This window comes from Polyodon spathula, chromosome 19 (assembly GCF_017654505.1).
Source record: "Polyodon spathula isolate WHYD16114869_AA chromosome 19, ASM1765450v1, whole genome shotgun sequence".
NCBI lineage: Eukaryota > Metazoa > Chordata > Actinopteri > Acipenseriformes > Polyodontidae > Polyodon > Polyodon spathula.
Window position 1 is genome coordinate 8,948,187 of NC_054552.1, and position 27,204 is coordinate 8,975,390.

General features: G+C 39.5%; 1 protein-coding gene, 1 long non-coding RNA gene and 1 other non-coding gene across 4 annotated transcripts; all 3 read right to left on the reverse strand.

Moving 5' to 3' along the window:
* Positions 1-367: 367 nt before the first annotated feature.
* On the reverse strand, positions 368-2,231 carry LOC121294384. The gene is made up of 3 exons (XR_005946779.1): positions 1,721-2,231; positions 1,231-1,308; positions 368-620 (listed from the first exon to the last, which is right to left on the reverse strand). It is a non-coding gene; the product is annotated as an uncharacterized LOC121294384 (long non-coding RNA).
* Positions 2,232-5,911: 3,680 nt separating this feature from the next.
* Positions 5,912-25,926, reverse strand: nat10 (N-acetyltransferase 10). 2 transcript variants are annotated; one of them, XM_041218983.1, is made up of 29 exons: positions 25,838-25,926; positions 24,742-24,867; positions 23,902-23,993; positions 23,175-23,346; positions 22,922-23,044; positions 22,327-22,388; positions 21,826-21,940; positions 21,236-21,343; positions 20,756-20,889; positions 18,808-18,901; positions 18,614-18,712; positions 17,781-17,917; positions 16,324-16,448; positions 15,570-15,720; positions 14,146-14,242; positions 13,822-13,938; positions 13,422-13,523; positions 12,832-12,906; positions 12,518-12,634; positions 12,253-12,386; positions 11,869-11,917; positions 11,097-11,193; positions 10,403-10,513; positions 9,847-10,019; positions 9,350-9,469; positions 8,890-8,988; positions 8,454-8,527; positions 8,113-8,196; positions 5,912-6,499 (listed from the first exon to the last, which is right to left on the reverse strand). In XM_041218983.1, the coding sequence occupies exons 2-29, from the start codon at positions 24,847-24,849 to the stop codon at positions 6,382-6,384; spliced, it is 3,087 nt and encodes a 1,028-aa protein (XP_041074917.1). In that variant the 5' UTR covers positions 24,850-24,867; positions 25,838-25,926; the 3' UTR covers positions 5,912-6,381. The 2 variants fall into 2 exon arrangements, with proteins under 2 accessions (XP_041074917.1, XP_041074916.1); XM_041218982.1 differs by having other exon boundaries at positions 24,742-24,870; positions 25,838-25,923.
* Positions 10,591-10,718, reverse strand: LOC121295153. The gene has a single exon (XR_005946873.1). It is a non-coding gene; the product is annotated as a small nucleolar RNA SNORA54 (small nucleolar RNA).
* Positions 25,927-27,204: the final 1,278 nt, after the last annotated feature.

Here is a 27,204-nt window from a genome sequence, read left to right on the forward strand (position 1 = left end):
ACAAACCCAAGCAGCAGTTTCTTCACTTGTTTTACTTGGATTGGTAAACTAGCACCGTCAGCACCAAAGCCCCTGACCTGTGGTGAGCTTGATCAGACTAGTCTGTTTGTGCAACACCATTCTCACTTTTAAGTTTTTAGAGGTACATGCAGAATTCCAGCAGGGCTCACAGCTCTATTCTTTTCTCCAATATAATTGTTGAGATACTCATGGATGGCTTTCATTCCCCTCACTTTGTTCAGTGTTCCCTCTCCTCTGTGTCTCTGTCTCTTTGCTCCTCTCAGTTTGCACACATGACTCACAATGAAAGGACATGACTAAACTAGGTCTGAGTTTTAACAAAGTGCAATAATGTGTCATCTCAAGTCTTGTACACGAGTGGCTTGAACAGAAAGCATAATTTTGGATATAATTTTGTAAATTATATCCAATCATAGTGGAGTCAAATCTTTACAGCTGCATGTCAAAGTGTGCCTACATTGGTGGTTCATTAGTTTAAAATTTCATTTTACACAAAAAGAGAAAACCTTTATTAAATGTGGTTCTATATCCTAACTTACCTTTTGGTTATTTAAAGCCATCTCTGTGATTAATTTCAGTGTCCCCGTGTTGTCTTCAAGCTACAGACAAGAAAGACGGAACAAATAATGCAGAAGAATGATTGATATATTTTTTATTAAGAGAATTCCCACCCATGTGCACTTGACAGAATAACCTCTGACTTTCTTTACCTGCACTGTGATCATCTTGCTGTAGTGAAGATCCTTGTCTCGATCCAGAAGGTTATGCTTTACACAACAAAGCATGTGCTCTTACATGTACAACGCTCAAACACTTACCTATTGTACTGTTTGTCCTGCATTTTTCCAAGCTGTTTTTATAAAGAGCTACAAAACGAATACATTTATCTATAGATACAAGCTCATCACATCTCAACAAAGCTACCTTACAGATGAAAGTTCCACCAATGGAGAAAAAAAATTTAGTCACAATGTACAGTTACAATATTATATCAATATACTGTGCTCTGTGGTTATAGCATGTTAATCAGGCGCAATGGTTAAGATACCATGGTGCTAGGTGGTTAACTCACTAACCATGAATGCCTTTCACTTGTGGAGACGTGTTCATGAAACCATTACAGTGATGGACTTCCCTCCCATTGTCTACAGTAATATAGGAAATGCTGGTCTTGGGCACAGTAGAGGTGAGTTTAACTGCAACACTTACTGTCATGATAGACACTTGCTCCTGGAAGTATTTGATGCTCCTTTCTCTGGCTAATGCAGGATTCCTTTCTCTGGATATCTAAAGGAATTAAGGTCATTACTATTATACATTTTTTGTTTGTACTTGAGTGTCGATAACCTTATCTCATTGATGAAATGCATTGGTCATTCCCTTATTCCTGTTCCTATAAGTTAAGACAATGTGTATCTTAGGAAGGCTATGAGTGTTTTATTACTGCAGTGCACAGTGGCACGAGCCACAACACTTGCCTCCCCCATTGCAGAAAACTGGGTATGTACAGTATGCGCGAGTCATGAATTTGAAACACTGAAGAGATAATGCAAACTACACTTGAGTTGCCTGATAACGTATCTAATGAAAGAGAATGAGTAAGAAAACCCTGACTAGCTCAACAAGAGAATTATTTTAAGGTTATTTTCTGTTTACACGAAAAAGAAAATGGGTGTAAACTTGGATTTGCATGACCTACCTCAGAGGCGAGAGAAACAGCTCTTTCTCTTTTCTCTTCAAATTCTTGCTCCTGTTGTGAAGATAACCAAAGTCAATGACCTGCTGTTCCTGGTGGATCAAACACCACAGTTCATGCCCTATAAAACTGTCATTGCTGACATTGACATTTCAACCAGTCTAAAGCTCACCAACTGCTGAACGCAGAGGTTCAAGAGACAACAAAGGTGCTTCACATCTCCCTCAGGTGCCGTCTTCAGTACTTTGTGTCCTGCTTGCTCGGGCTGTTGCCTGCCAAGCAAAAGTTGAGGGTTTACCAAAAGATATTTCCCTTTGACATACATACACCTCCATCAGGTGGATAAGAAGAATGCACAAGCATAGTTTTAATGAGCACCAAACAAGTGGGTCCAGCTTTGAAAAATCAATTATATCAAGAGATTTAGAACTACAAGTCCTTCTACAGCTGGATGGTAAAAGCAGTGCTGTAAACAAGCTGTTGTTAAACACATTATCTTTCAAAATAAATGTTTCCGGAGGATGATGACATGATGACTTCAGAATGAAATGTTAAGTCCAAGAGGTCTAATTTGAAAATGAATTTGTGTGTTTTGTGCTTCCTGGCTGCGTTTGGCCCATAGCAGTGATTTATTTCTACCATAAACTGTGATGTAGGTGTTAATTCTTACACGTTGTAGATGTACAGTTTGTTACAATTCACACAACCCATGCAGTATTCACAAGTCTTTTGCCTCTGATTACAGTGTTGGTGTGGATGCATTTACATGTAGCACAGCGCGCGACCTGTTGCATGGAAATGAACGATTAAGATTGTCACAACTGGGTTGCATGTTACTATGGACTAAATATTTTCTTAGATCTCTCTTGTAAGACATCAATGGTGGATTATTGAAACTAGGGGTCTTCTTGGAGAATGATACGTTGTATTTTGTTTTTGGTCACAGGATGACAGGTAAGAACCAGGGGGATCCGATTATTAGTATTCTGTGTGTTGCTTTTGTACAAAGCATCCTTTCTGCTTATCGTAGATACATGGAAAAGAGCTTCTCTAATGGTTGTGTCTGGAAAAGCAGTTTCTGAAAAATGCACATATTTCATTGGTTTTCTTTATTAAAAAAAAAAAAAAAAAAAAAAAAAAGCACTGTCATCACTGCAAATGGGTCTCAGTGCCAGTAACTGGGAGTATGGAATGGGGTCACAATTAACTTTTTCTCAAACTGAGGTTTAGGGGACGTTCCAATTCTACTCCACAGCTGGATGCAACTGGCCAATAAAAGGAATGAAATCATTTAAAGTATGTTGAATTACTTCAGAAGATACATCCAGCTACACAGCTGAAGAAACACAATAGCATTTTATCCTTGATCATCTAGATCAAGCGGTTCAAGCACTGAGACCTAGGAAGAGTAACCTGGTTTAACCCTGTCGCTAACCCCAGTGGGTTCAATGTTTCTATGTTACAATGGATATGTATATTTCAGTAATACATACCCACCTGTAGGGCTTTCATCCTGATCGTTGGCGCCCATCTCCCTTTCTGTGCCTGTCGTCTATGAAAATAAATAAGAATGGTTAAAAGCTGCAATTAAAGATCTAGACGGTAAATTCAATGAAGGATACCAGGACCTCTTTTCACGAACCAGTCTAGACGTGTTCAGGTTTCAAATCAACACATTTCAAATTAACAAGAATATAGAAGTGTCCATTTTCCTATATTTTAATCCCCAATTAGTTCCGACATTGATTTAATCGTTTTGTATTAATTTTTCAAATAAAAAAATTGATACAAAAAATGTTGTAACATTTATTTTATGAATAAAAGTGACGGTCTGAATTGAAATTATCCCATTTTTTATGATTGTATAGAGCACGTATTAAACACAACTGGCTACCATAAAAATATAAATACAGTGAAGCCTTCGATTAATTTTAACATTAGGCAACTGAGATGACGTCATTAGTATACCTCAATGTGGTTTATGATGTAAAAGACTTGGTATGGAAACAGTGACATCACAAAAGCAAGACATGGCTATTGGGGTGTTTGCTCTTAGGATTTTACACATCATTGACCTCATATTAGATTAAGCTTGTATGTTTAATATTACAAATGTTTACAATTTTTAAGGAATAATGCAACTCAAGTACCAGTCATTTTCTTTTAAATAATGAACTTTCAAGTTCAGCATTGATTTAACATTTATTTTGTTCTACAACACAAAAATACAAACTTCTGTAGAACTGCAGGGGTGGGAAGGCAGTGGGTCAGCGGGTTACACGTTCTCCGTGTTGCAAGGAACACTAGTGAGAAAAACAAAGACCAAAAATTCTGTTGAGAAAAGTATAGCTCTCTAAAAATAACACCAACGCACAGACAGTGGTCAAGAATGTGAGATTGGAACAACACGAATAATCAATTGAACGGCTAGGCTGTCGGAAAGCTTCTGCACAGCTGCGTGGGGTAATGTTTTCTAGGTTTTTCTACTGGGTCTCCAATTTAGAAGCTGCAATTTGACAGACCCAGGCCAGGCATGGGTCTTCAACACTTTAGAGTTGGCATCTCTTTCAGACTGATCTATGATGGTGAGGCAGCTGTCTGGGTTCTAGAGAGAGCTGCTTATCCCAAGCCTCATTCCTATAGATTCTGTGGTATTCCACCGACAGGGCCCGGGATCCCGCCTCCCACCCCCCCCATGCATGGGAGCAGAGAAGAGGAGCAAGGGGAGACCAGAGGAATTGCAGGACAGCTACTAGGATTATTGGAGGCACCCATGGGCGTAACAGGCTTACAAATCTCGAGAGAGAGGCGTTGACAGGGATGACTTAAAATGACATTACAATTAGAAAGGTAGGGTTGTTCGCAGGATTTTACAGCTATATTACAGTTAGATAGTAACAGTTTAAAACAGAATTGTAAATTGTGGCGAAATGTAAAAAAAAAAAAAAAAAAAAAAAAAAAAAAAAAAAAAAGCATAAACACACAAAAAAAACCAAAATGTGCCTGTGACTATAAGGATTTTGTTGTGTAAGACAGCAAAGGAAAGAAGGTACAACTTAAGTGTGCAACCGAAAAAGTACTGTCAAGTTACTATACATATTGTGACATGAAAAACAGCCCAAGCATTTTGGAAAGTAACCGAAGAGAATACAATATTATACAGCATACAAAAAGCAAAAAGATTTGGGAGTATCTGCATAAAACTCAAATAGCTAAAAAGACAGCTAAAAATGTAATTCATAAAAACCATCAGCCTTATTTATAAAGTAATAATAATAATAATAATCTATTTTTATACAGCTCCTTTCATAGTGGACCACCATCACAAAACGGTTTACAAGATACGAGACTAGGGTGTGTGAACTGTGCATCTGCTGCAGAGTCACTCACAACAACACCTCACCTGAAAGACGGAGCACAAAGAGGTTAAGTGACTTGCTTAGGGTCACACAGCGAGTCAGTGGTTGAGCTGGGATTTGAACCAGGGACCTACTGGTTTCATTAACCACTGGACCACACAGCCTCCCGTATATGGACAAGTAAAAGATGGTGCAATTATACAAGCAGTGACTGAAGGGGATATATGTATTTCTTAATTTGTTATATTACAAGAAGAAACCTTTAAAAAAAAAACACACACCTTACCTTTCATACTAGAATGCTTCACACACATTCTACAGATTTTCATAACGCTTGTGTATAGCAAACTGACCTAGGCTAGACCAAACCACACAGGTTAATACTGCTTTGTGAATATTCTTTGATTGGTTCTGCAGGATGAAACTCACCGCTTGTAAAGATCAGGCTTAATGATTTTCTGGATACCGTCAGCGAAGCTCTGTACACACACGGGTTCAAACAATGGAGACGACCAAACCCTGCCTTAGATATTTTATTATCCCTGGTGATGTGCGAATGGCACACGTTTTTTGGCTACATCTTGAGCACCATCAATCCAATTGTGATTAATCTTTGTGGGAATCACTCTGCATAAGATTCAAGGTCCACTGATTGGCTAAATGAATGTTGCATCTTGGTAACCCCAACTTTGATTAAACTTTGTATAAGCATTTTTAAGAGGAAACCTATAAAATGTGTTAAAATAGAAGAGATACATGAAAGTTATAATCAAAGAAAAAAAAATTCAACATACATTTCTGGGGAAGGATACCAAAATGACAAATGTCTCACACATTTACAAAAAGGGCTTTTATTGTGTCTGCAAATCTAACTTTACATGTCTGTTTGCTTTTTATGCAAATGTCATTTTATGTAGGTGTTAACAACTATTAAAATAATAACAAAACACTAACATCCGCTCCAACAACCATTCTTATTTCTTTACATAGCATACAGACATTAAAGCCATTTCTTACATTCCAGCTTCATTTCAAGACTACAGCTCTTCATTAACCTTGAGCTTTGAAGTCCTGTTGGTTGCACTTTCAGACGTGCAGTTTCCCACCTGGAAACCCCAGATGTTACAAGGAGAGGGAGAGAGGGCTGATGGGAGTCTAAAGTTCCCCCAGCCAGTAAACAAGTCAATTTTCAACCTGAAGCACAGCTCTGGTGATACTGGGTTGGTTTTAAAACAATAGAGGATGTATTTAAAATAAAAGAATGTATAACTCCTAAATGCCAGCTCTGAAAGTCTCTGCAGCGGCTCACTTGTTGAATTTGCCTCTCTTTGTCTTGCTCTTCTCCTTGTTCCTGTTTTTCAGTTTCTTGTTCTGCCGAGGCTCCTCCTTCTCGGGAGCGTCCAGCAGCTTTCTCTTCTTATTGCTTTAAAAAAGGAAAAGGGGAGAGTTGCTGTTAAAACTAAGATCATCGGGCTAATGATCGCTTATTGGGATCTCAATTAAAAACAAATAGATAAATCATATGGTCTGATGATGAAGTACAGTACAACGTCACATATCCTACCCCTTGTGGACTAGGGTACAGGCGGATATGTGAAAGTCAGATTTGCATTCATCTATAGAAAATGACATTTACACATACATAAACGGGTTACTGAACAAAAATAACACTTGGACTAAACCCAGGGAAATCCTTTGCTTTAAAAGTAAAAAATGTAAATGAGATTAAATTAGGCTACAATATGCAGTTTATTATAAGCCATCTCTACGCAAAGCTTTTAAAAAAAACAGTAGATGTACAGTAACCTGCAACGGATGGCTTCTTTCTTAACTCTAGAAGTCCCTGCCTCCCTGATTCTGCTTTCTTAATATCTCTGTCACGGTACTTTGTGCTCTTTCTTGATATTGCCAAAAGCTGATAAAAAGCTTGGTTTAAATATTGATATGGCTATTTTAAACAAATAGTCAGTAAGCAATGCATTTATGAAGCTTGCTTTGTTTAATTCAAATGCATTTAAAAGCTACAACACAATGCCAATATACGAAACAGTGCACTCCATCATATAAACACATTGCACAAAAAAAAAAAAAAAAAAAAGAGTAAAACACAAAGCTTTCTCAAGTGGTGTATTGAAATGTCACTGCTACACGTACACTGCCTAGGGGAACACACCAAAATGCCGATTGCTATAACGCTTTCTTTCTGTTTCCATCGCGGACACTGCACGTTCTGCCAATGCCATTACTCATTTTAATATTTATTTATTTTGTGAGGTGGTTAATTGATCAGGGCGGTTATGTGCTGGTCGCAAATGCAATGTTCCACTGTAGTATTGCACAACTTAAGAGAAACTTAGTATGGGCGTGAAATGTTAAGAGTTAATACATCATTTTTGTACAGATTCACTTTTGTATCATTTTCTGCTTTAGCCATCATGTCCTGGTGACTTTTTAAACTCTGAAGTTCCAAAGCACCCCTTTGGCTTCAATACAGCTCCCAGAAACACATCTAATTTCTAAGTGCATCTGGTACAGCAGAGTTCAACCATTATCCTAGCCCCCTGCAACACAGCCTCCAGTGGATGCAGGAAAAACAGCAGTAATACCACTTAACATCCTTTTGCAAACTTCCCTTAACTTTGTGAATATAATTAAAATAAGAATGGTGTACAATACATTAAGTTACTGCTGATTTGGAGCTGCCCTGTCACTAATGAAAATAGCCAATCGGCTGATGAAGGTGTGTGACAGTGTGGCACAGTGTGTGTGGAGTATTGGGTGGCAGGTAGAGGGTTAAATTCCTCCCTACAAAAATCTTGTGGGGAGGTGGCTGGAGGTGTGAACTGAATATGTGATTCAATGATTAATTAAAGCCACAGGTGTATAAATAGGGTGATCACTGGTGGTAGCGAGGCAGTAATGGTGAAGGTGCTGTGCAGTAGGGTTTTGTTGTTGTGTGGGTTTGTGATTTGTAAATAAAAGCTCAAACTGTAGCGTTTCTGGTCTTGGAATGCATATTCCATCATGAGGTCTCACCTTTTTAGGCTGACTAAGGCTGCTTTCTGCCCTGCCTTATTCAAAACAGCATTCCATTCCTCATCGTCTCCGCGAATCATGTACCTGTGGAGGGAAGGGTATCTCAAGATTTTTTAAGTGTGTACTAAAAGCTAGGAATAAAGGCAACAGTTTGTAGCAAAATATACCTTGTTTCAATGGTAGGGTGGGTTAATAAAGCTGATCATCTTGTTTCTATAGTATGCATCTATCTACGAAGGTCAAGGAACAGCTTTCATAATATAGATTTTACAGGACAGACAAAGCTGAGTGAATTGAGAACCTGAGGACTGCCCCTCCTGTTCGTAGTGTCAGGTGCTTACTGTGTGAGGTCCATCTCTTTGATCTTCTCCATCTCCTTCTTGTGCTTCTCCTGGAACTCCTGGGCAGCTTCATCCTGTTAGAGGGGTCACAGAGCCATCTCTAGCTTTAGTTTCAGCGTTCAGTGACAACAAGAAGCTGCAGGATTTGTCTATTGGACTAGGCTGTTTCTTCAGATTTATGAGAACATGTATGGATAAACTACTACTTACTCGGGTAGCTATTGTGTAATTTTTGCATTTCCAGCTTAGTCAGGTTTTGGGTATACCATAGACTTTTCTAACTAAATCTACAGCGTTTAGACCAGGGAACTAGTGTCATATTATATATTACAGTGTTATATTACATATTTGGGAGTGTGTGGGGGAGCCCTTTCTATTACAGTAACAAAAACACCCAGCCTCACAAATTCCAAGTGTTTAACAATTCAAGCCATACCAGATCCTCTGTGAGTGTTTTTATCGTTGGTTCCATCACTATCTCTTTGGAAGCCACCATCTGCTCCTCCACAGCTTTCTCTTGAATACTGGTGAACACCTGCCAAGAAAAGGAATCCAACACAGGAAGTCATGGTTATAGCTAGAGAAAATCAACAAGAAAAACAGCCAGCAAGGCAGGTACACACATTTGCTAACAGGTTAGTTAAAAAAAAAAAACTGCATTATAGAAAACATTAAAAGTATGCTATACATACACTTCAGTTCATTTACAATGGAGCAATGGGGATTTATTGCTAAATATCCTACTGAGTCATAAGGAAATGGTAAGTGTCTCATCATCTGGGCCACCATACAGCTTGATCTGTAGATACACCTAGTCTGCACAGAAGAGCAGACAGTTGGTGTGCACAGTAGATGGAAGTTAAGCATGTCTTAGAGAGGCAGACAGTGGCGTTTACCTGGACCACTTTGCGAATGAGACGGTTGAAGAGGCCCATTAACTGGCTGCTCGGAAGCTCAATCTCCTTTTCCAGCTGGTCCACAGTCTTGTGCTGCAGACCGATGCCCAACAGGAGAGCCTGGAAACAAGGGAATCACATCCTAGAAACAGCATTCAATAAAAACCATATCCACCCCAACCACGAGAACCACAGAGCTCACTAACCAACCCACATCAAACCACACACCTTCAGACAATGTCTATTAGATTTAAATCATTTAACTGGCTTTCTTAAATTAAAAGCATACTTTGGTGACCAAGAAGATAAAGCAATCTTTTTTTACAGTAGTACATTTCCATTACGTTTTCTTTAGAACTGGTACCTACTTAAAAAAACACTCCAATAAAAAAAAGCAGCATATTGTATTGCCGCACTCCCACAGTAAAGACTCTCTTTTCTGCCATTCTAGAATTAGAACTACAACTGCCCAATATTCCGATGAAGATACTACGTACTGATTGCGCTGCGGAGAGCGAGATATCTCCGAGCTGCTTCAGGAAAAACATTTTGGCGATGCTGGGGATCATGTCCATGATGAGATGGTAGTCCACCATGTTCCTGGAATACATATCCAAGCGCTTCAGGTCGTAGGCAGTGAAGTCAGCATCAAGCTGAGCACGGCTCAGAACTGAGTGAGAGAAGCAAATCACACTTGGGAAATTAATTTAAAACATCAGCCCTCTTTGAAACGGTTGTGTTTGGTAAGGGTGTGCGATTTTTTCAGATTTTCCAAGTAACAATTCAGCAGTTTCAGTGACGAGTGTTCAACACTTACAAGGACAAATCATTTTCACTATTATTGGAAACTCCTTAGAAGAGTTGGGCTTAGTAAGAATAAAAAAGTTAATCAAAATGACAAAACAAAAAGGTAAGACAAACAGTTGCAGAGAACACGATTCTGTTTTATTAATACCTGCTGTCCTGAAACATGTTAAGGGAGTTACTTGGGAAATCTGAGTATCTGCAGAGCCCTGGTGTTCAGAATGCCTTCCAGACTGGAGGGTTACTTACGAGGATCTGGGTCCTGTCTCGCATTCTTGTTCTGCAGGATGTTGAGTGCAAGCGCAGGGGGGAAGCTGCTGAACTGGTAGGACAACAATGTCAGGAACCGCTTGCGAAAATCTGAGAGAGAAAGAAGGCAGAGAAAGCCTTTAAACACTGCGATAGGTACATCAATAGTAGCCATGGCAATGGGACTCTTATGTATCAAAGTAGAGAACAGACAGACTGCACCAGCAGCCAGCCACTTGTTCTAGATGAGTTAATGTAGCACTGGAATGGAACCCAAAATCAGAAATGGGCTGATCACAGGTTACGAACAGTGCAAGGTAGGGCTCTAAAAGCTGAATTCATAATTCCCATAAAACTTGCTATGCAAATAATTGGTCATTATCTGCTTGGTTGGTTTATTTAAAAATAAATAAATAAATAAATAAATACATACATCTCCTAAATTCTCCAATGTTGATAATATCAAGTAACAAAAAAGAGAAACAAGCTGTAAAATGTGTCAATGTCAAAAGATATTGTTATAACATTGACAAATCACATTGAAGGTTTGCTTTACTGTTACACGTTTTCTTGCATCTTAAATCACTGTGACAGTGAAGTGTTAAAACAGACAAGCACCACCAAAGTTGCTGAGGACCCTCCTCAGCCTAGGCCCCCGGGCACTGCATCTCTCTCTTCGATGCTCACACCCTACCTTTCCAGAAGGCAGGGAGCCAGTTGCTCTGCTGAGATGCCTCTTCTGTGTTCAGCTCCTTCAGCATGATGCAGGTGTTCTCCCCAGTCAGGTCATTCTGTGAGGGGACAGAGCAGAGCTGAATCACATACAACACCAGCCCCACACAGTGTGCAGAAACATCAACAGGGACCAAAAGCTATGAAGCTGCAGCTGGAAGGACGACTTGACTATTAGAACTGCCTTTTCAAACATAACATTGGGTTAGGGTCTGTAAAATGTATACCACAGGTTCTTATTGCAAGACAAATATTAACCTACTGGTAGATATAGAAAACAATTATGAATTATGTAACAGTCCTGATATTGTACCTACCCCCTTGTTGATAAAACGTTCAATTTAAAACAGACAATATTTAATAAAAAATAAAATAAAAAAAACAATAAAACGTACAAGGTGAGGCTTCTTCCTATTTCAGAAAGTAGGTTTGCATATGTCTGTCAAGAATCCTAATATTTTGGCACTCCTTTTCTGCCCTTAACACAATACACCAATTTGAAACTTCTTAAATGGAATAGAGGACACATTATTTTACAATAGCAGCACTGACTAAACATTTACTAATGTTATTTGAATACAAATCTTTCATGACCTTGTGGTTAAGGACCTTGGCAGTCCAGCTAAAAAATACAATCTTTTAAAACTAGCTTTACAGTGAATTTATTAACAAATCTCCTCCTTCAAGAAAATCCAAGTGACAATGCAGAACAGAAAGCAAAACACTCAATTCACCTGGGTCTGCCTTAGATACACTGGGACAAAACCGGCGCGCTTCCAAAATCTGCAGTAAAACAGAAAACATTTTCATTTATTTATTTCTTTAACAAACTAGAGGACTGTTTTTAACTGTGGTCCAATTAGTTTTTTGTGCAGTGGGCATGCTTTCTTGAAAAACACCTTTAAACACCTTTCTTTAAAACACCTAGAATATTCAGAAATGTTAAATAAAAACATCATAAATACAGATTTATAAGAGCAGAGAGTAGCAGATTGTAATGCCTTTAGTGCCCAAGTACTGAAGATTACATCCTCAGCCATCACAGGCTCAGCTTTGAGGTTCAACGTCGGGGCGTCAGTGCTGGAGGGATTCCAGGCTTTCGCTCTCCGGTCACTTACTTGAGCAGTGGGGGGGTGAGCCCATAGGAGACCCCAAGGTAGTCGAGTCTCTCCGCTGGACGCTCGCTCAGCTTCAACAGCAGAGGGGGAAGGTCCTTCCGGGGAGATACCACCTCCTCTAGCAGACTCACAGCCTGCGCAGGACCAGAGACACAACAGGCTAGTTGCATATTATGGCCCAATAAAAGGGATCAAAATGGTCTTTTTGCAGTCTCAAGTGGATTAAACCCTGGCGCTTCAGCTAGGCCGACTGCACTGTGCTTACCTCACTGTTGACATGAGTGAATTCACTGGTTGTCAGTAAGGCATTCTCCTCCAGGCAGGGGAACTGACCCTCGAAGTACATCTGAACCAGCTGCAGGGCTCGGCTCCCATAACCCATCTGAAACAGAGTGATGGAGATCCAAATAGAGCAATACAGGTACTCCAAAAAAAAAGGATGAGAATGCTTTTGTAAAAAAGGGACTCTGCTTTTGGATGTGAAAGTTCTGTAATCCTAGAATGAGTTTTAACAGTAACTATGAAACACACTTTATAACATTATTTTCATTTCAAGATCTAGAAGAGTCCGAGTCTTACCCCCTGGTAGTCTGGATGCACTGCTATACGAATGACCCTCCCTCCAGACAAGCTGCCAAATTCAGGATCCTGGAACTGGAGAGGCACACACTCTTAAAATACATGTCATTTGAGAATATTGCTTGAACGTCATACAATTATACAATTAACTTCTGTACATGTTTTCTATAGATAGAAAGTTATATATAATTATTCAAAGTCGTAATTGTCAGGTACCCCTTGTACAATTTTCAATACATCCTCTTGAAGTTCACCTTAAACTTGCACACAGATGTTTTGGCCGACGCCTTGTGGAAAATTACACCAAGGCACGAAGGCATCAACTGAAATGTGTCTACTTAGCACCCAATTTAACTTTTAGCTGGGAAAGAACATTGTAGGAAAAACAAATAGCAGCCACTATTTTTGGATTCAATCAACTCTCCACATCAACTTAGTTATTTATTAAATTAATTTATAATTTTACGGAAGAAGCTAGGCTAAGCTTGATCTTAAGTTCTGGCCAATCATGATTGACTGTTAGTTTAACAGCAGACCGCAGAGCTGTCTTGGATGTGTGGTAGAGCACAGCAGTGTTGAGCCACACTTACCTGTTCAGAGACAGTCCAGGGGATGAGGTCCCCAGAAGCTTTCTTCCCTCGTGATAGGCTGTTCAGGATGGACTGCCGAGAGATCTCTCCCTCCAAACACACCTAGAGGGGCAATCCACAGGGGAACTCACAATTACACACCGTATAGTTCTGCGATCATGGACAAACTATACAACTACTGTAGCACCTATTTAAGTTAACAATTACACGGACATCACAAAAATTACCTTAAATTAAATTGTCAGGTGAAAAAAAATAGGGGGTTACAATATCCAACATATGGAGACCAAGATGCCCACTTTGCTTTGGGTGATTAATGGAAAACATTCTGATACTCTTGGTAACCTTCGTTCATGTGGGTTACAACAAAAACCATCAACAAGGTAGAAAAGTTTCCTACCTGTATTACAGCCAGCACCTCGGGCAGGGAGTTTTGGGTCGTGGGGACAGGAGGGAGCAGACAGAAGAGGTGGTGGGCGGGGGCATCGGAGAGCATCTGGAGGTCGTTTGGAGAGTTCTGGAGGAAGAAAAACCAAGATGAGTTCAGTGCAGTGAACATCACGTATACTTCTTGAATGGCAACCAGTATCTGACCAGTTTCTTCAGAGTCCACAAGTGTAAAACCTTCAGATACTATCCACTACCATAAATCCCTAATGGAAAATCTGCCAACCCCTCCAGCTGTCCTGAAAAAGTGCAGTGGATCAGAAATCCCAGCTCTTACCTTGTAATGAGAAGCCACATAGAGAGCCATCAGCTTCTGCAGGAAGGCCTCCGAGGCTCTGTGGTAACAGAATAGTGTGTCCCTGTTTACATAGTATCTACACAAGAGGGCGCTAAGGGAGCAACTGCAGGACGTACACCAGAAAAACAGTTCTGTACTATGTCTTACTATGGGTCGATTTAACGACCATTGGAAGACAAGTTTTATTATAGGGTTGTTAGTTTATATTTCTTTAAAGTTTAAAAACGTTAAGGTTATCCTGAGAGTGTTCGTAACCAAATCAGAAAAGGCTCTCCATCCCTTTTTATTAACGACTGTCATATGTATTTGTGTATCTCCTGGCAAACAGTGTGTAAATAAACTGCACATTGAAGAAAACTGACTAGACATAGTTTGCGATTCTTTGGAGTTTTAAAATTAACTTACATATTGAATATTTGTGATGTTAAAACGTAATTTTAACAATCAACCAAGCAAATCAATTTGTTTGTATTATTATTATAATTATGTTTTAGGCAGGGAGTTCCGCATTGTGTGTTTCAGACAGTGAAGGTTAGGTGATACAGTATTTACAAGATGCAATGCGTAATGCTGCACCTGTCACTGAATAAAATAAAAATGACGGTCATAAACTGTGTCTGGTTTATATAGATTACATTCCAAATAATACAAATATTTTAGTAATACTCCTGTAGTATGTTAAACTTGCTTTATGCTTGTTGCGAATGTTTTTTTTTTTTCTTCTCCTAACACTACCAAGGCCTAGTTACCCCTTGCATTCAATTGTTGTGCACAAGCTTTTACTGCAATGATATTAAAATAATCACACTGGAGGAGAGAAACGGAGTGAAAATGTATGTGGGCAGTACAATCATCGATATTTATTCGAACAATTCGACTGTGTGCCCAATTAATCAATTGCTATTTAGAGGCTTAACCCTTTGCGTTCCTTTGTTGGACCTGGTCCGACATTACAATTTTCTCTTTCCAATCTGATGTTGGACCCTGTCCGACATCATCGAAAAGACGTAAAGCACAGGTCTATAGTCGTTTTGGAGATGTTATAGTAATAAAATAATGACTTGGATAACGAGGAGTCTGGTGATAAAACAAATGATCAGGAGAGGATTTATCAGTATGCACGTCTATAAAGAGGTATGTAAAAAAATACAGCGAACAAGGGGTGGGGCTTGGCTGGAGATGCAGTACTGTTGTCTTTTTGCCATGCAATGCCTTTTAAACCTGTTTTACTCTGAAAAAATTAAAAAAAAATAAAAAACAGCATGTGTAAAATAAACAGCCCGTGTGAAAATAAATTGAACCCGACGCGTCTGACAAGTGCTGAATAAATGGACTGCAATGGGTTAACTGATAGCCCTGCTATGTAATGAAGCAGTACTGCTGACAGCAGCAGTGAAGGATACAGCTCGCAGGTCTGAGGCAGGGGGCAGCCGGAGATGATGCGGGGGATGCTGAGGCAGTCCAAGCACAGCAGGTTGTTGAGCCACTTCTCCACTGCGTCACCTGGGGCGTAGCGGATCGACTCGTGCAGAGTCACCTCGTGAAGAGAGCGCGCTGTGGACAGAAAGCACCTCATCAATAGAGCCAGAACAGCAGAAATGCAATCCAGCACATCCAAGACCAGACTAGATTACGAAGGTGTTAGAAAGTGATCTATGTAGCAATTTAAAAAACGTGTGAGTGAATATTAGTGGATAATATTGTATTTGAACTTTAACTTTTTTTTGGTTGTTTGTATAATGCTTTGAAAAGGGGTCATTAGTTTTAATACCCCCTTTCGATCAATGTATGTAAAAGTATAACATATTTTCTACCAATTCTAGGATTTATAATGCTTTTTCAAAAGATCGGGCAGGGAAAATTCTTGTAGACAAGAGTTTACAAACTGCTTTAAAAATGTCTAAAAAAAGTAAGTAATCTCATTAAAAAGCAACCAGAAAAACTAAGCAGAGTAGATATTCTACTTAAAACAAATCCAATCCAGTCCAAATCTGCAGCATGGTTACCCCGAGCCAGCTAACCATGCTGACCCACACCTCTAGTATACTCTTTCCAGATGTGCACAGCCAATGTATGTGGCTCTAACTACCCGATGTGAGGTTGCTGTGTGCAGCTCTACCTACCCGATGTGAGGTTGCTGTGAGTGGCTCTACTTACCCGATGTGAGGCGGGCCGTGGAGGTGGTTTTGTTCTCTGCGGTCAGGCTGAGCTGGCTCTCAGCACTCTGCTGTCTCAGCTGCTGAATCAGTTTGAGGGACAGAGAGCGCCCGGTGCCCTCATAGCTAGAGAGAAAGTGAGACACATTAACCAAAAAAGCAATAGGTTTAATATTTTAAAATAAGCAGGCTTCCACAGATGTACTGTACTGGTTTTGTTGGTACAGTACTGTACTTTTAACAGACATAGTATTTTAATTCAGAACAACATTGTTCTGAAAATATCACTTGTCAAAACTATAGAGACGACACATTAACTGTAATACAGTACATACTTTGAAATCCAGTACGTATTGTAGGGGTAAGTAAAATTTCCCATTAACGACCCAACAACAAAATAAAATCTAAATGTTATCCATGCACAGAACTGCATAAATCATAAAAGGCAATGCAATTTAACAAAACCAAAAGATTTAAAAAAAAAACAACATTAACAACAGTTTCCAGAATTAACACAATATCCAAAGCTAATATTCAAAACTGCAGAATATAGTGCTCGATAAGGCCCTAATGTCACAGTTCACTTGCAAATGATTGCACAAAAAGCAACTAAAGATCACAGATTAAAAAAAAGGGGAAATCACGGTATCTAGAACTGTTTAATGATTAACTGTTACATTACCCTAGCTTGTCTCGTTCGCTTTGTTTTGGCTGCATTTTTGTCAGGTGAAACGGGAGGAAACACTGTGTAACTGCACAATATAAGAGACTGATTTGGTATTAGTTATTTTTTTTATAAATGTGGGCTGTGATGGATATTCAGATAAACTGTAACCTTGAAGAGATGGGCTTTGTATCAGAAAACTGGTGATGAAGTCGGAAAAAAATGTGTGACGGGCAAGTGCATTAATTTGTTACATATATATATATATATATATATATATATATATAATGGGGATTGATTTTATTCTTAATACAAGGGCAGTAAATCACAACTGATGTGTATCTGGGTAACGGATAACCGAGTGCTGACTGTACATTTTAGGTGATCACTTAATACACTTGACTCAAAAGTCAAAGTCACTGACATTTTCAAAAGTGGAATTGACTTATTTACTGAGCAGAAATATTTATTTTCCCTCACTAGGACATTTAATATCTATAGGTTTTTGATGGTTAAACAGTAGACTAATAGGAAAAATATGCCATTTATAAAATGTAATTTTGTACTATCTGAGATAACACTAAAAAGGTGTGGTTAGAACAATATTACAGCAACACCCCCACTGCTTACGACCAGTCCTGGGCCTGACAGTGAAGTCAGCAGCTCCGTTCGCTTGTGAAGCAAAAGGTGAATGGCTAGTACACAACTTGCCTGCCTTGTTTGAAGACTTTGTTACAAATATGGGTTCACTGGTCTTAGCCCCAGGGGCTCCTTCCAGAGCATGGTATACCTACCCATTGATGGTGGAAGCCATGAAAACAAGATAGGGCCCAAGCAGCTTCCTGACCAGCGGTAAGGGAATGGCAGCTGCCTCATCTATCACAAGCAGCTCTGCCTGGCCCAGCTTCACCGCGTCCCCTGGGTGGATATACTGCGGAGGCAGAACAGGGTCACGGGTCAAACTTTGGTATCACCGTGTAAAGTACTCAGCATTAACCCGTATTTATAAAGTACAACTGAAGTAATCGGTACAGGTACCACATACTACGTGTTTGTATTTCCTTTATCACTTTTTAGATCTTTTAAATACATTTATTAGATGGAATGTGACGTAGAAAACAGCTGTGTACAGACTGTAAAGATTCTGCAAGTTCATACAAGCACCCCTCACAAGGACGCTAAACGAACATGACTACAGATCAGTACACGCTGTAGTTTTATAAACACATTTAAAATTTCACTGGGTATGATTACAGGTTCAATCTCTAGGTACCGTAAACACTGCTCAGCTGGGTCTGATACCTTTACACAGTTCTGTGCCTACTACGTGAACCACTTTCTTGTAAGACATCGATATGTATTTACTTCAATTGATTACACCACTCTAAACTGCTTCAGGGATGGAAATATGGCTCCCAGTGCACAGCAGTTTGATCCATACCTGGTTTTAGGAGTTTAATAAGACACACCTGAGCTTGCTACCTATACACTGTGGCTAATAAAAGCTTGTAGTAAATCCTGGAATGGGTGAAACTGTTATGCAAGAGGAGTCTTATGTCCTTCCCTGCTGTAAAGGTAAAGCATAACTGTCATCAGAACTGTACACGAATACAATATAAAGATTCACCTGAATGGTCTGTCTGTGCTCCTTAAAGATGTTGACGCGGACCACAGCCTTGTTAAACTCAGGGTTTAAAGACTGGATAATTTCATAGTCCAGGTGCTCCTGAAAACAAAAGCATTTGATTGTTGAGAAAAACATATTACTGCAGAGGTATAAAAACCAATACGTTCGCATTGCTGTTGTAGTGTAAGGTGTACCTGGTACTCGAGAGCGTCAAAGCCCTTGAAGATGAACTCAAAGAGGGTGTGCAGGTTGTCTGGGCTGGGGGACGTCACAAAGATGTTGGAGTAGCTGTGAGGAGAGAGGAGGGAGCAGTTAGAAAACAGGGCCCATCTTTACACCTCAAAAGAGATTATCAGCTAAAAACAATTATGATAATCCCAATTATCTTAAATCATGATTCAACTCCCATTCATTGTGACTTTATCCAGCATCTCCTAAAAAGAACAGATCAAATGTCTACAATAAAAGAAAGGAACATCTTGGTTGTAGTGGCATGGATACAATGGAGCTCCAGAGGACTGTTCAAAATAATTGTGCTAAACAAAATAATTCTTCAGTACAATAAATCCAGGCTAAACAAATGACCTATATAACAATAAACAATTATTATTCCAATCCTGATGCAACTTGCTTGTAAGCACTGATGCAAGACAGACAGAAGACACATTATACAAGAAAAACTTCAAATTAGCAAGTCAAAGATACTTTGTGAGGCTTAAGACAGACTTATTCAAGATGCCTCCAATATTGGCTTGTACAGAAGAAAATCTGATCTGGGGTTTAGAGACGAGTAACAGCAGAGCTTGTGTGGCTGTGAATAGGGTAATAAACAAACCACAAAACCTAGGATCAATTCATTTAAGTGTTATTTTGGTTTTCACATGGAGTATATGGAGAGATCTGATAAAAAATGTGAATATACTTAAAGTAAAATATTCATTATTTGTTTTTTTAATGCCAATCCAGTGGTCCAGATAAGCAGCCTACCTGCTGTTTTTATACATTAAAAAATCCGTAATACGCACTAAATTTACAATAAATGCGTAAAAACACACACAGCAATTTTGTTGCACAGCTTGTCTGCCTCCCCTACATCTCCCAGAATACAATTTCTTCAGTTACTAGGAAACTGTACCGAAGAAAAATCAAACATTATCCAATCTCTGGGAAGCCATGTTGTCTTTGCAGACAATCACAGTAAAAATAAGAAAACTTGGAAGCTACACAGGTTGAAGCGTAAACACCCCAGTCCAGCTACAAATCCAACTGGAACAATTCTCAGTTGCAACCGCTAGAAAATACAAACTTTTTTTTATAATGTATTAATGCATTTCATCATTTTATTTATCTGTATGGCTTTATACTGAAGTTTTAAGAATTTCATGTTAATTTAAGTAACGTAATTAATTTAGTCAGTGCGATACCTTGAAAAAAATGCAGTGAGCCGATACAGGTATAGGAGTTGAAAGTAACACTGCAGTTAAAATGAAAGGCACTTTTTTTAAATGCCTACCCCATTACTATTTAAGATTGTACAGTATTTAAATCGAGATTACTCGTGACATGAAGGTAATGTTGCATTTTACCCCCCTGAAAATTTACTCTTTCATTGTTAAAATAAGAGGGCAAGTTTCTCCCAGACCCAAAACTTTATCTGAAGCGAAGCACCAATGTAAAAAGAGTCACGGTTACCGAATGACTCCTGATAACAAATGAGAATTAAAATGTTTAGCCACTAGATAGCATCAGTGACTTCCGGGGCGTTGATAAGCGCATTCAGTCACCCAGGTCGTGAAATCGTGTATCCGTCCCGCATGACACCGGGTTCTAACCGAGTAGGTTCCAACCCAGGTAGAGCATGCCAGTGTGAAAGGGGCTAATGTTTGAGCCACAATTGCATCAGTTTTACATCCACAACTCTCCTCTTCTTGCTTCCCATTCTTAAAAGAAACCCTTGGCATGAACACTATTTTATATTAGTGCATACCACTTAAAATCACCTTTCAGAACAAACATAAAATAAAAAAGCGGCATGTACCTGAGAAGGGCACAATTGAAGAACAACAGCTTATCAAACTGGTTACATTTTAAAAGTTAATTTAGTGAATGGGATACAGAAGAGAAACAAAAACCAAATAGTACCCAAAAGCCACTGCTCCAGCGACAGCCAATCCGAGTGCTGCGGATTTGCCCCGCCCTCTCGCCGCGGTCAGTGCGACAGTGCTTCTCAATGTCTTCTCAGAAATCGCTTCGATGAACTTCAACACCGCCTTGGCCTGACAGCGAACAGAAAGAAGAGTCTGGAGGCTGAAATATTCTGGAACTGCTTAAAACTAAGGTCTAGGACCAGCAGTCTTTTTGTTTCAATCAGCAACTAAAAATGTGTTTTGAATTTGCATGCTTTTGCAATGCACAGGCAGCCTCTGTAGCTACAGTAATTGTTCTTTATACATACAAGCTCTGGATTAAAGATACAGTGATGCAGGGTATGATGTGACTTTGGTGTCTCAGAAATCAATAAACACCAGCATGGCTAGTCTCCAAGGTGCCTTCCTACACACCTTTAGCCCAGCGTCCTGGTTGAATTGTTGAGCTAGTACAGGTCTGGCTAATTGTCTCTACCTGATCGAGGGTCTTGCAGCTATCTACCAGCACTCCCACAGGCTGAGTGTCCTGCAGAGACTCCTTCAGCTCCTTCAGCTCCACTTCTCTGGGCGTCTGGCTATCCTCCTGGGCAGAGAGTGAACAGCAAGGGAGCGGATTAACAAGACGGTACGTCTTAATGAGTTTTAAAAGGCTAAATATATCCCTCGTAATGGCTGTAAATAATAACCTATACCACCATGACAACGAATGTACCGTCATGTTAGAAAATGTCATTGTGACAGAATTATTCATATATATGGACATAGGCCTGCACATAGTTCCGGATTCTGATACAACTTATGCTAAGGAATATCCTTACGAAGTTTCCTCACAATTATATAATGGGTGGTCTAGATATATTCATATGGGCGCAGGTGATAATTCATCATCAGTAATTTTTGGCAAAAAATAGTACTACATTTAGAAATACCAAAAAAAAAAAAAATTAAATGGATTGACAAAAGTTCTGGATAAAATTATTTTACAATGCTGATTATCATTGGCTTGGCCAAAAACCCTGACCCCACCCCCACCCCCGTCCCAGACTTAGACCCAGCCCTACCCACCTGAGATTTAGGAGGGACCGGCTTGATGTTGGCGATGTGGCTGGAAATGGGCAGGATGTTGAGCTGATCATCAATGACAACGCAGTTTTTACAGGAAGCCAGGGAGAGGATAAACCTACGAGGGACAGGAGAAATGGCACCCTTTACAATAAAGAAACACATTAAATAGATTTCAAAAAACACCTTTTTGCCAGTTCGAGTCCTGACCAAGGACAGGAGCTCCTAGGGGGCGGCGCTCAATTGGCCTAGCATTGCCCTGGGGGAGGGAGGGCTAGGTTGGCCAGGGTGTCCTCGAATAACAAGGACATATGTTTCCAGTGGAGATGAAGCTCGTGTCCCTACAACTAAACACCTTTGGAGAATGTACACAAACTAGGTTATTAACAATGCCTGTTTTATCTACAAAGCCATTATAGAAGGCTAACCAGTGACATAATATAGTTAACAGGCACAAGGATCAAAGAGAACATGATGTGGGAACACAGTGTCCCGGTACCACACCTTTCATTAAACCTCCCAACCACATCCTGGTGCGCCTCTGTCCTGTAGCGAGAATGAACATCCTAAAGGAGAGAAAGAAACAAAGAGAGTGTAACAAACAGACATGTGGAGGGGGGCCTAACCAGAATGCAGGATAAACCATCGAGTAAACAGAAAAAAAGTGCTGTCTTTCTCTGATTTATTTTATCAACGATTTGAAAAGTAACGTTTGTTTCATGGTGCTCTTGAATTTAGGGTTATAAGACACAAGCGTCTATGTCCCTGACTACACCACTAAGAGTTTCCTGTCACAGCTCTGCAGGCAGAGACTGCTAGCTGCACTGAAATGTGTAGAGGTTTGATAACGACCACTACATGCTGCCACTTGTTACCTGAGGCAGATCCGAAAGGCTAGTTACTTCCGCCAGATTTCAGCAACCAAAGGGCAGTATTTTTTGCATAACATTGACTCACGAGCAGAAGTAGATACAAGGGGCTTGTTTAACGGCTTCAAAAAAAATCACACTAGCTCATTTCTAATGGATAATGCTAAGCTATTACAAAATTATCCTTCATATCCCCCCCAAAATGGTACATCCAACAAGTTAGATCATACCATTGTCATGGTGTACAATTTCTTGAGGGAGTTCATAGTTCTGAGCAGAATCACCACAATGCCACCCCCTTCAACTGTTTCAACAGTCCGGGCCAGGAGATTGGGAGTCAAAGCCTCAAAGTCCTTTAGAAATAAACCAAGGACAGTTATGTGAAAGAGAAGACGACCAATTATCAGTGCATTAATTTTAATAAATACCAATTGTAAAGGTTCAGTGTCTCTTTGTTACAGTACTTTGGTGGCAGTGACTGACCTGTAATACACACATGCCGAAGGTGTTGCCCAGGATCTTGTGCGTCTCGTTGTAGTAGCAGTAGCGGATGTTGGTGGCAGCAACAAACAGCTCAAAGGGGTCGTCCTCATTGATGTTCAGGGTCCCGCTCTTGATCTTCTTCTGGAGCTGCCTCATTCTCTTCTTGCGGTGACTTGGGGAGGAGAGGGGGGCACCAGCACAATTAAAGCACTATTCATACATGCACCTTTCCAATGTGCCAAAGTGAACCAGCCCTCACGTCACGAGTCTCTTTGAAAAACATTCACGAGAAGTCTGTGTGCTCTGGGATCTCTTGTTTGTTACCTGGTTAAGTGTTAAATTTAGCTGTTGGTTGAACGTGCAGTGTTAAATCTGCAGAGGTGTAAATTGGTGTGGTACATTTTTTTCTTAAGGTACACAGTGCCCCAACCCCATTTTAAACCCATACATCTGCTGTCCAGGTTGTATATAATATGAAAGTATTATATAAGGAATAAAGTACACTCACCTGTGCACAACAAGGCTGTAATTGGTGCAACACCTTTAGGATAATTATCCTGTACATTTCTGTACAGTGGTTACATACAGATAAACGTTTAATTATAACTGCATTATTTTAACAAACCGCATCTTTAAAAAATGCTCCCCAATACAGATCTGATGGGAAACCTGATGTAGGATCTATTCGATCCAAGTCCTAACCTAAATGCTGCTGAAGTTGACCTACCTGCTGAATCCCAGCTCCTTCTTATAGCACCACAGGACAGAGGGTCTGGCTTTCACCGTCGCCTTGGAGAGCATGTGGTGCAGAATCACCACCTGGAGACACAAGCAGGGAACACTGCATTTGTATTGCTCATTCTGTACCATAACCAACAACAACCACACTGCTGTATTTCTAGGAGCACACTAAACATTTTTAAACTAGACAAATCATTAAACAGTCAACAGCCACCTAAGCAATTATGGCCATGCTAAATCTGATCAGGACTAGCTCAGATAAACATTTTTCCCTCCATGGTTGCCTTGTCTGGATCTCTACGGTGAGACGCATTGCTGGTTGCATAACTGCTGTAATGTGCATGTCTTCTCAGATGTGTGGCACCTGTGTAAAAGAAGCGGGCGGCTGACGGCACATGCTTCGGAGGACAGTGTGTGCTCGTCTTCGCCCCTCCCACCGTGGGGGTGGTAGCAGTGAGCCGAGCTTAAAAATAATTGGCTATTCCAAATTGGGGAGAAAATAGTAAAAACAATTGGCGAATAAATTGAAAAAAAAAAAAAAAGACTACAGGAAAGTGAATCTGTCCAATCCTGGTTATTTTTTAAATTAATTTATGTATACAATTTGCCAGTAAATGTAATCTTATCATAGAACTGTTGAAACTTATACCAAAAGCCCATCATTAAATATAAATGCACTTTTCTGGAATTCAAAGATGTACAACCTGTCAAGAACTTTAATCGTTTCAATTCATAGTGAAAACACTGGACTGAAGGAAACTGAGAGCTAAGATTGAGAACACTGAAATGCATCACATTCAAATGGCTTTTTTGATCAAACGCGTACCTGGTCCCTCCCATGATTTCCCACCACCACAAACAGTGTGCGATGCTGCTCCGCCACTCCATTCTCAATCTGCACTCGAATCCGATTGTCCACCTTCTTCCTAAACATTGTAATTGTCCAGGGGAGCTACTGGGGGAAGAGGACAAGGAAAAGACAATGCTGGTAAACATCACAAACCATTCTAAGGGAAAAACCAGGGCACACAACCCAACATCCAGAACACTTCGCTGAGGAAAAGGCTTTAAGATTATACAATTATTTGGGTACATCTATTTTCAGTACCGAATTAGGCACACTGATTTTTCTTGTACTGTCCACAAGAGTTGAGTGAGTTTTTATAGGCAGTAAAAAATAAATAAAATAACTCCAAAGCTGTGTTATATTTATAAAAAATAAATTAAAAAAAAATAGTACTGTACAGCACTAAAACAGCCAGCACTCACAGTACCAACTAAGGGAATAATTATGATTTGAAATAAGTATTTTCCCATAAGAAAAACTAAATATAAAATGTAAACCTGTAAATCACATATAAGAGAGTACGGTCTGTATACACTGTACATATTTCACATGAATGTATAACTGTATAACTAATTCGGCATATGTTAAAAATGACCAATAAGAGGGGTGGAAATACCAGTAAGACTCCCATTACATAGCACTTTGATCCATTCCTGGTTTTACTATCATCATGAGTTTAATAAGACACACGAGCTTTTTCCTTACGCACTGTGGCTAATCAAACACATTAAAACCTGGAATGGGTGTAACTGCTATACAATTTCCACCCCTGAATACGGAGATACACTGAAAACGTATATGCAAACCCTTCAGTTAACATATACTACAAAGACAACTGAAATAATAATTACAAAAACATGATGGTTTATTCAAAATCAACTTCTCAAGTACTAAGATGTGGCACACATGCAATATTGACAATTTTGCAAGCGGATTAAGAAAAGCAATTCTGCATAATTACTGCACATTATTATTCAAATCTCTTGCGCACTGGTAGTATACATCTGTCACTTATCTGAAAAAAAATTGTAATTATCATCAATAAAGTAAAAATGAACTGACTGATGCCACTTACCCTCGCTGTATTAACTACTGCTTCCACACAGCTCACATGGCAATCTAGTCACATGAAGGGTCCATGCATAAGAAAGGACCCAGAAATAGAGATGCCTCTGCGACTGCCTGCATTTAAACGGTTCACAGATATTTGGGAATATAATTACATTACGACGCCTTGTATGCTGCAATTTAATAAATAAAACAAAATATTATTGAATTACATTGATAGTTCACAAAAATATAGAAGGACTTTGCTGGTCAAAAGTGTCGTACATCACTTCATTAGCGAAAACGCTATCGCTACGCTGAAAATTAAATAAATTCGTCCCTTATTTACACCACCATTAATCATCCGAAAATATTTAGATTTTCTGTTAGTATTTGCTAATAAGGAAAGGTTATGGTTTGGCATCCATTTTCTTGTTATTTACACTGCAGTAGTAATACATATCCTATCACTATTTGCATAAAGTAGTCGTGTACATAGACAAGGCTGAACATTAAATTGCGTACATTCAAGACAAAACCTTGCTTTTGGTACATTTTTTGTAATGCACATATCAATTACGTTATCCGTATTTTGCGAAAGGCACCAAACCAGGGCTTCTCAAACGGTCCTGGGGTCCCCCTGTGTCTGCTGGTTTTCGTTCCCACCTAGCTTTGCATTGCTTAACTAGACCTTAATTGAACCGATAGTGTGCCTAATTAGACCTTTTTACTTGTTTTCAGCTCTTGAACAGTTGCAGTTCAAGTTACTTATCAAATGTTGTAGCTAACTTGAAATATGCAACTGTTCAAGAGCTGAAAACAAGTAAAAATGTCTAATTAAGCAAATTATTAGTTCAATTAAGGGTCTAGTTAAGTAATTGAGAGCTTGGTTAGAATGAAAACCAGCAGCCACAGGGGGTCCCCAGAACTGAGTTTGAGAAGCCCTGCAAAGTCAGATAATGGTTACCATATATAAATAAATACAGGATGTAGTTAATGCATGTAGTGTATTAATTCAATATGTGATATAGGTGATGGGTTATTTACTGTACTGTGCTACTGTCAGTTTCTGTATTGCAAATATTATGAAATTGTTTCAGCAAATGTAATATTTTAGAACTAAACTTTCTCAATGTCTTTAATCTTCAATATAACAGTGTGGCAGGGCTGAGGCCTGCCCTGTGAATAATATTGGGGGAAGTTTCTATTATAAATATATTTTGGTGGTTTAAAAATAAAACAATAGTGTAGCTAGATATGGCAGGGCAGGGAGATTAAACTGCAACTTCCTGCAACCCGTGTTTGTAAATAAAACTTGGACGCCTGAGCGGCGTTCTGAACTGCAAACCCTCTCTCTCTACTCTGTCAGCGCACGCTCACACCGTGATACAACAC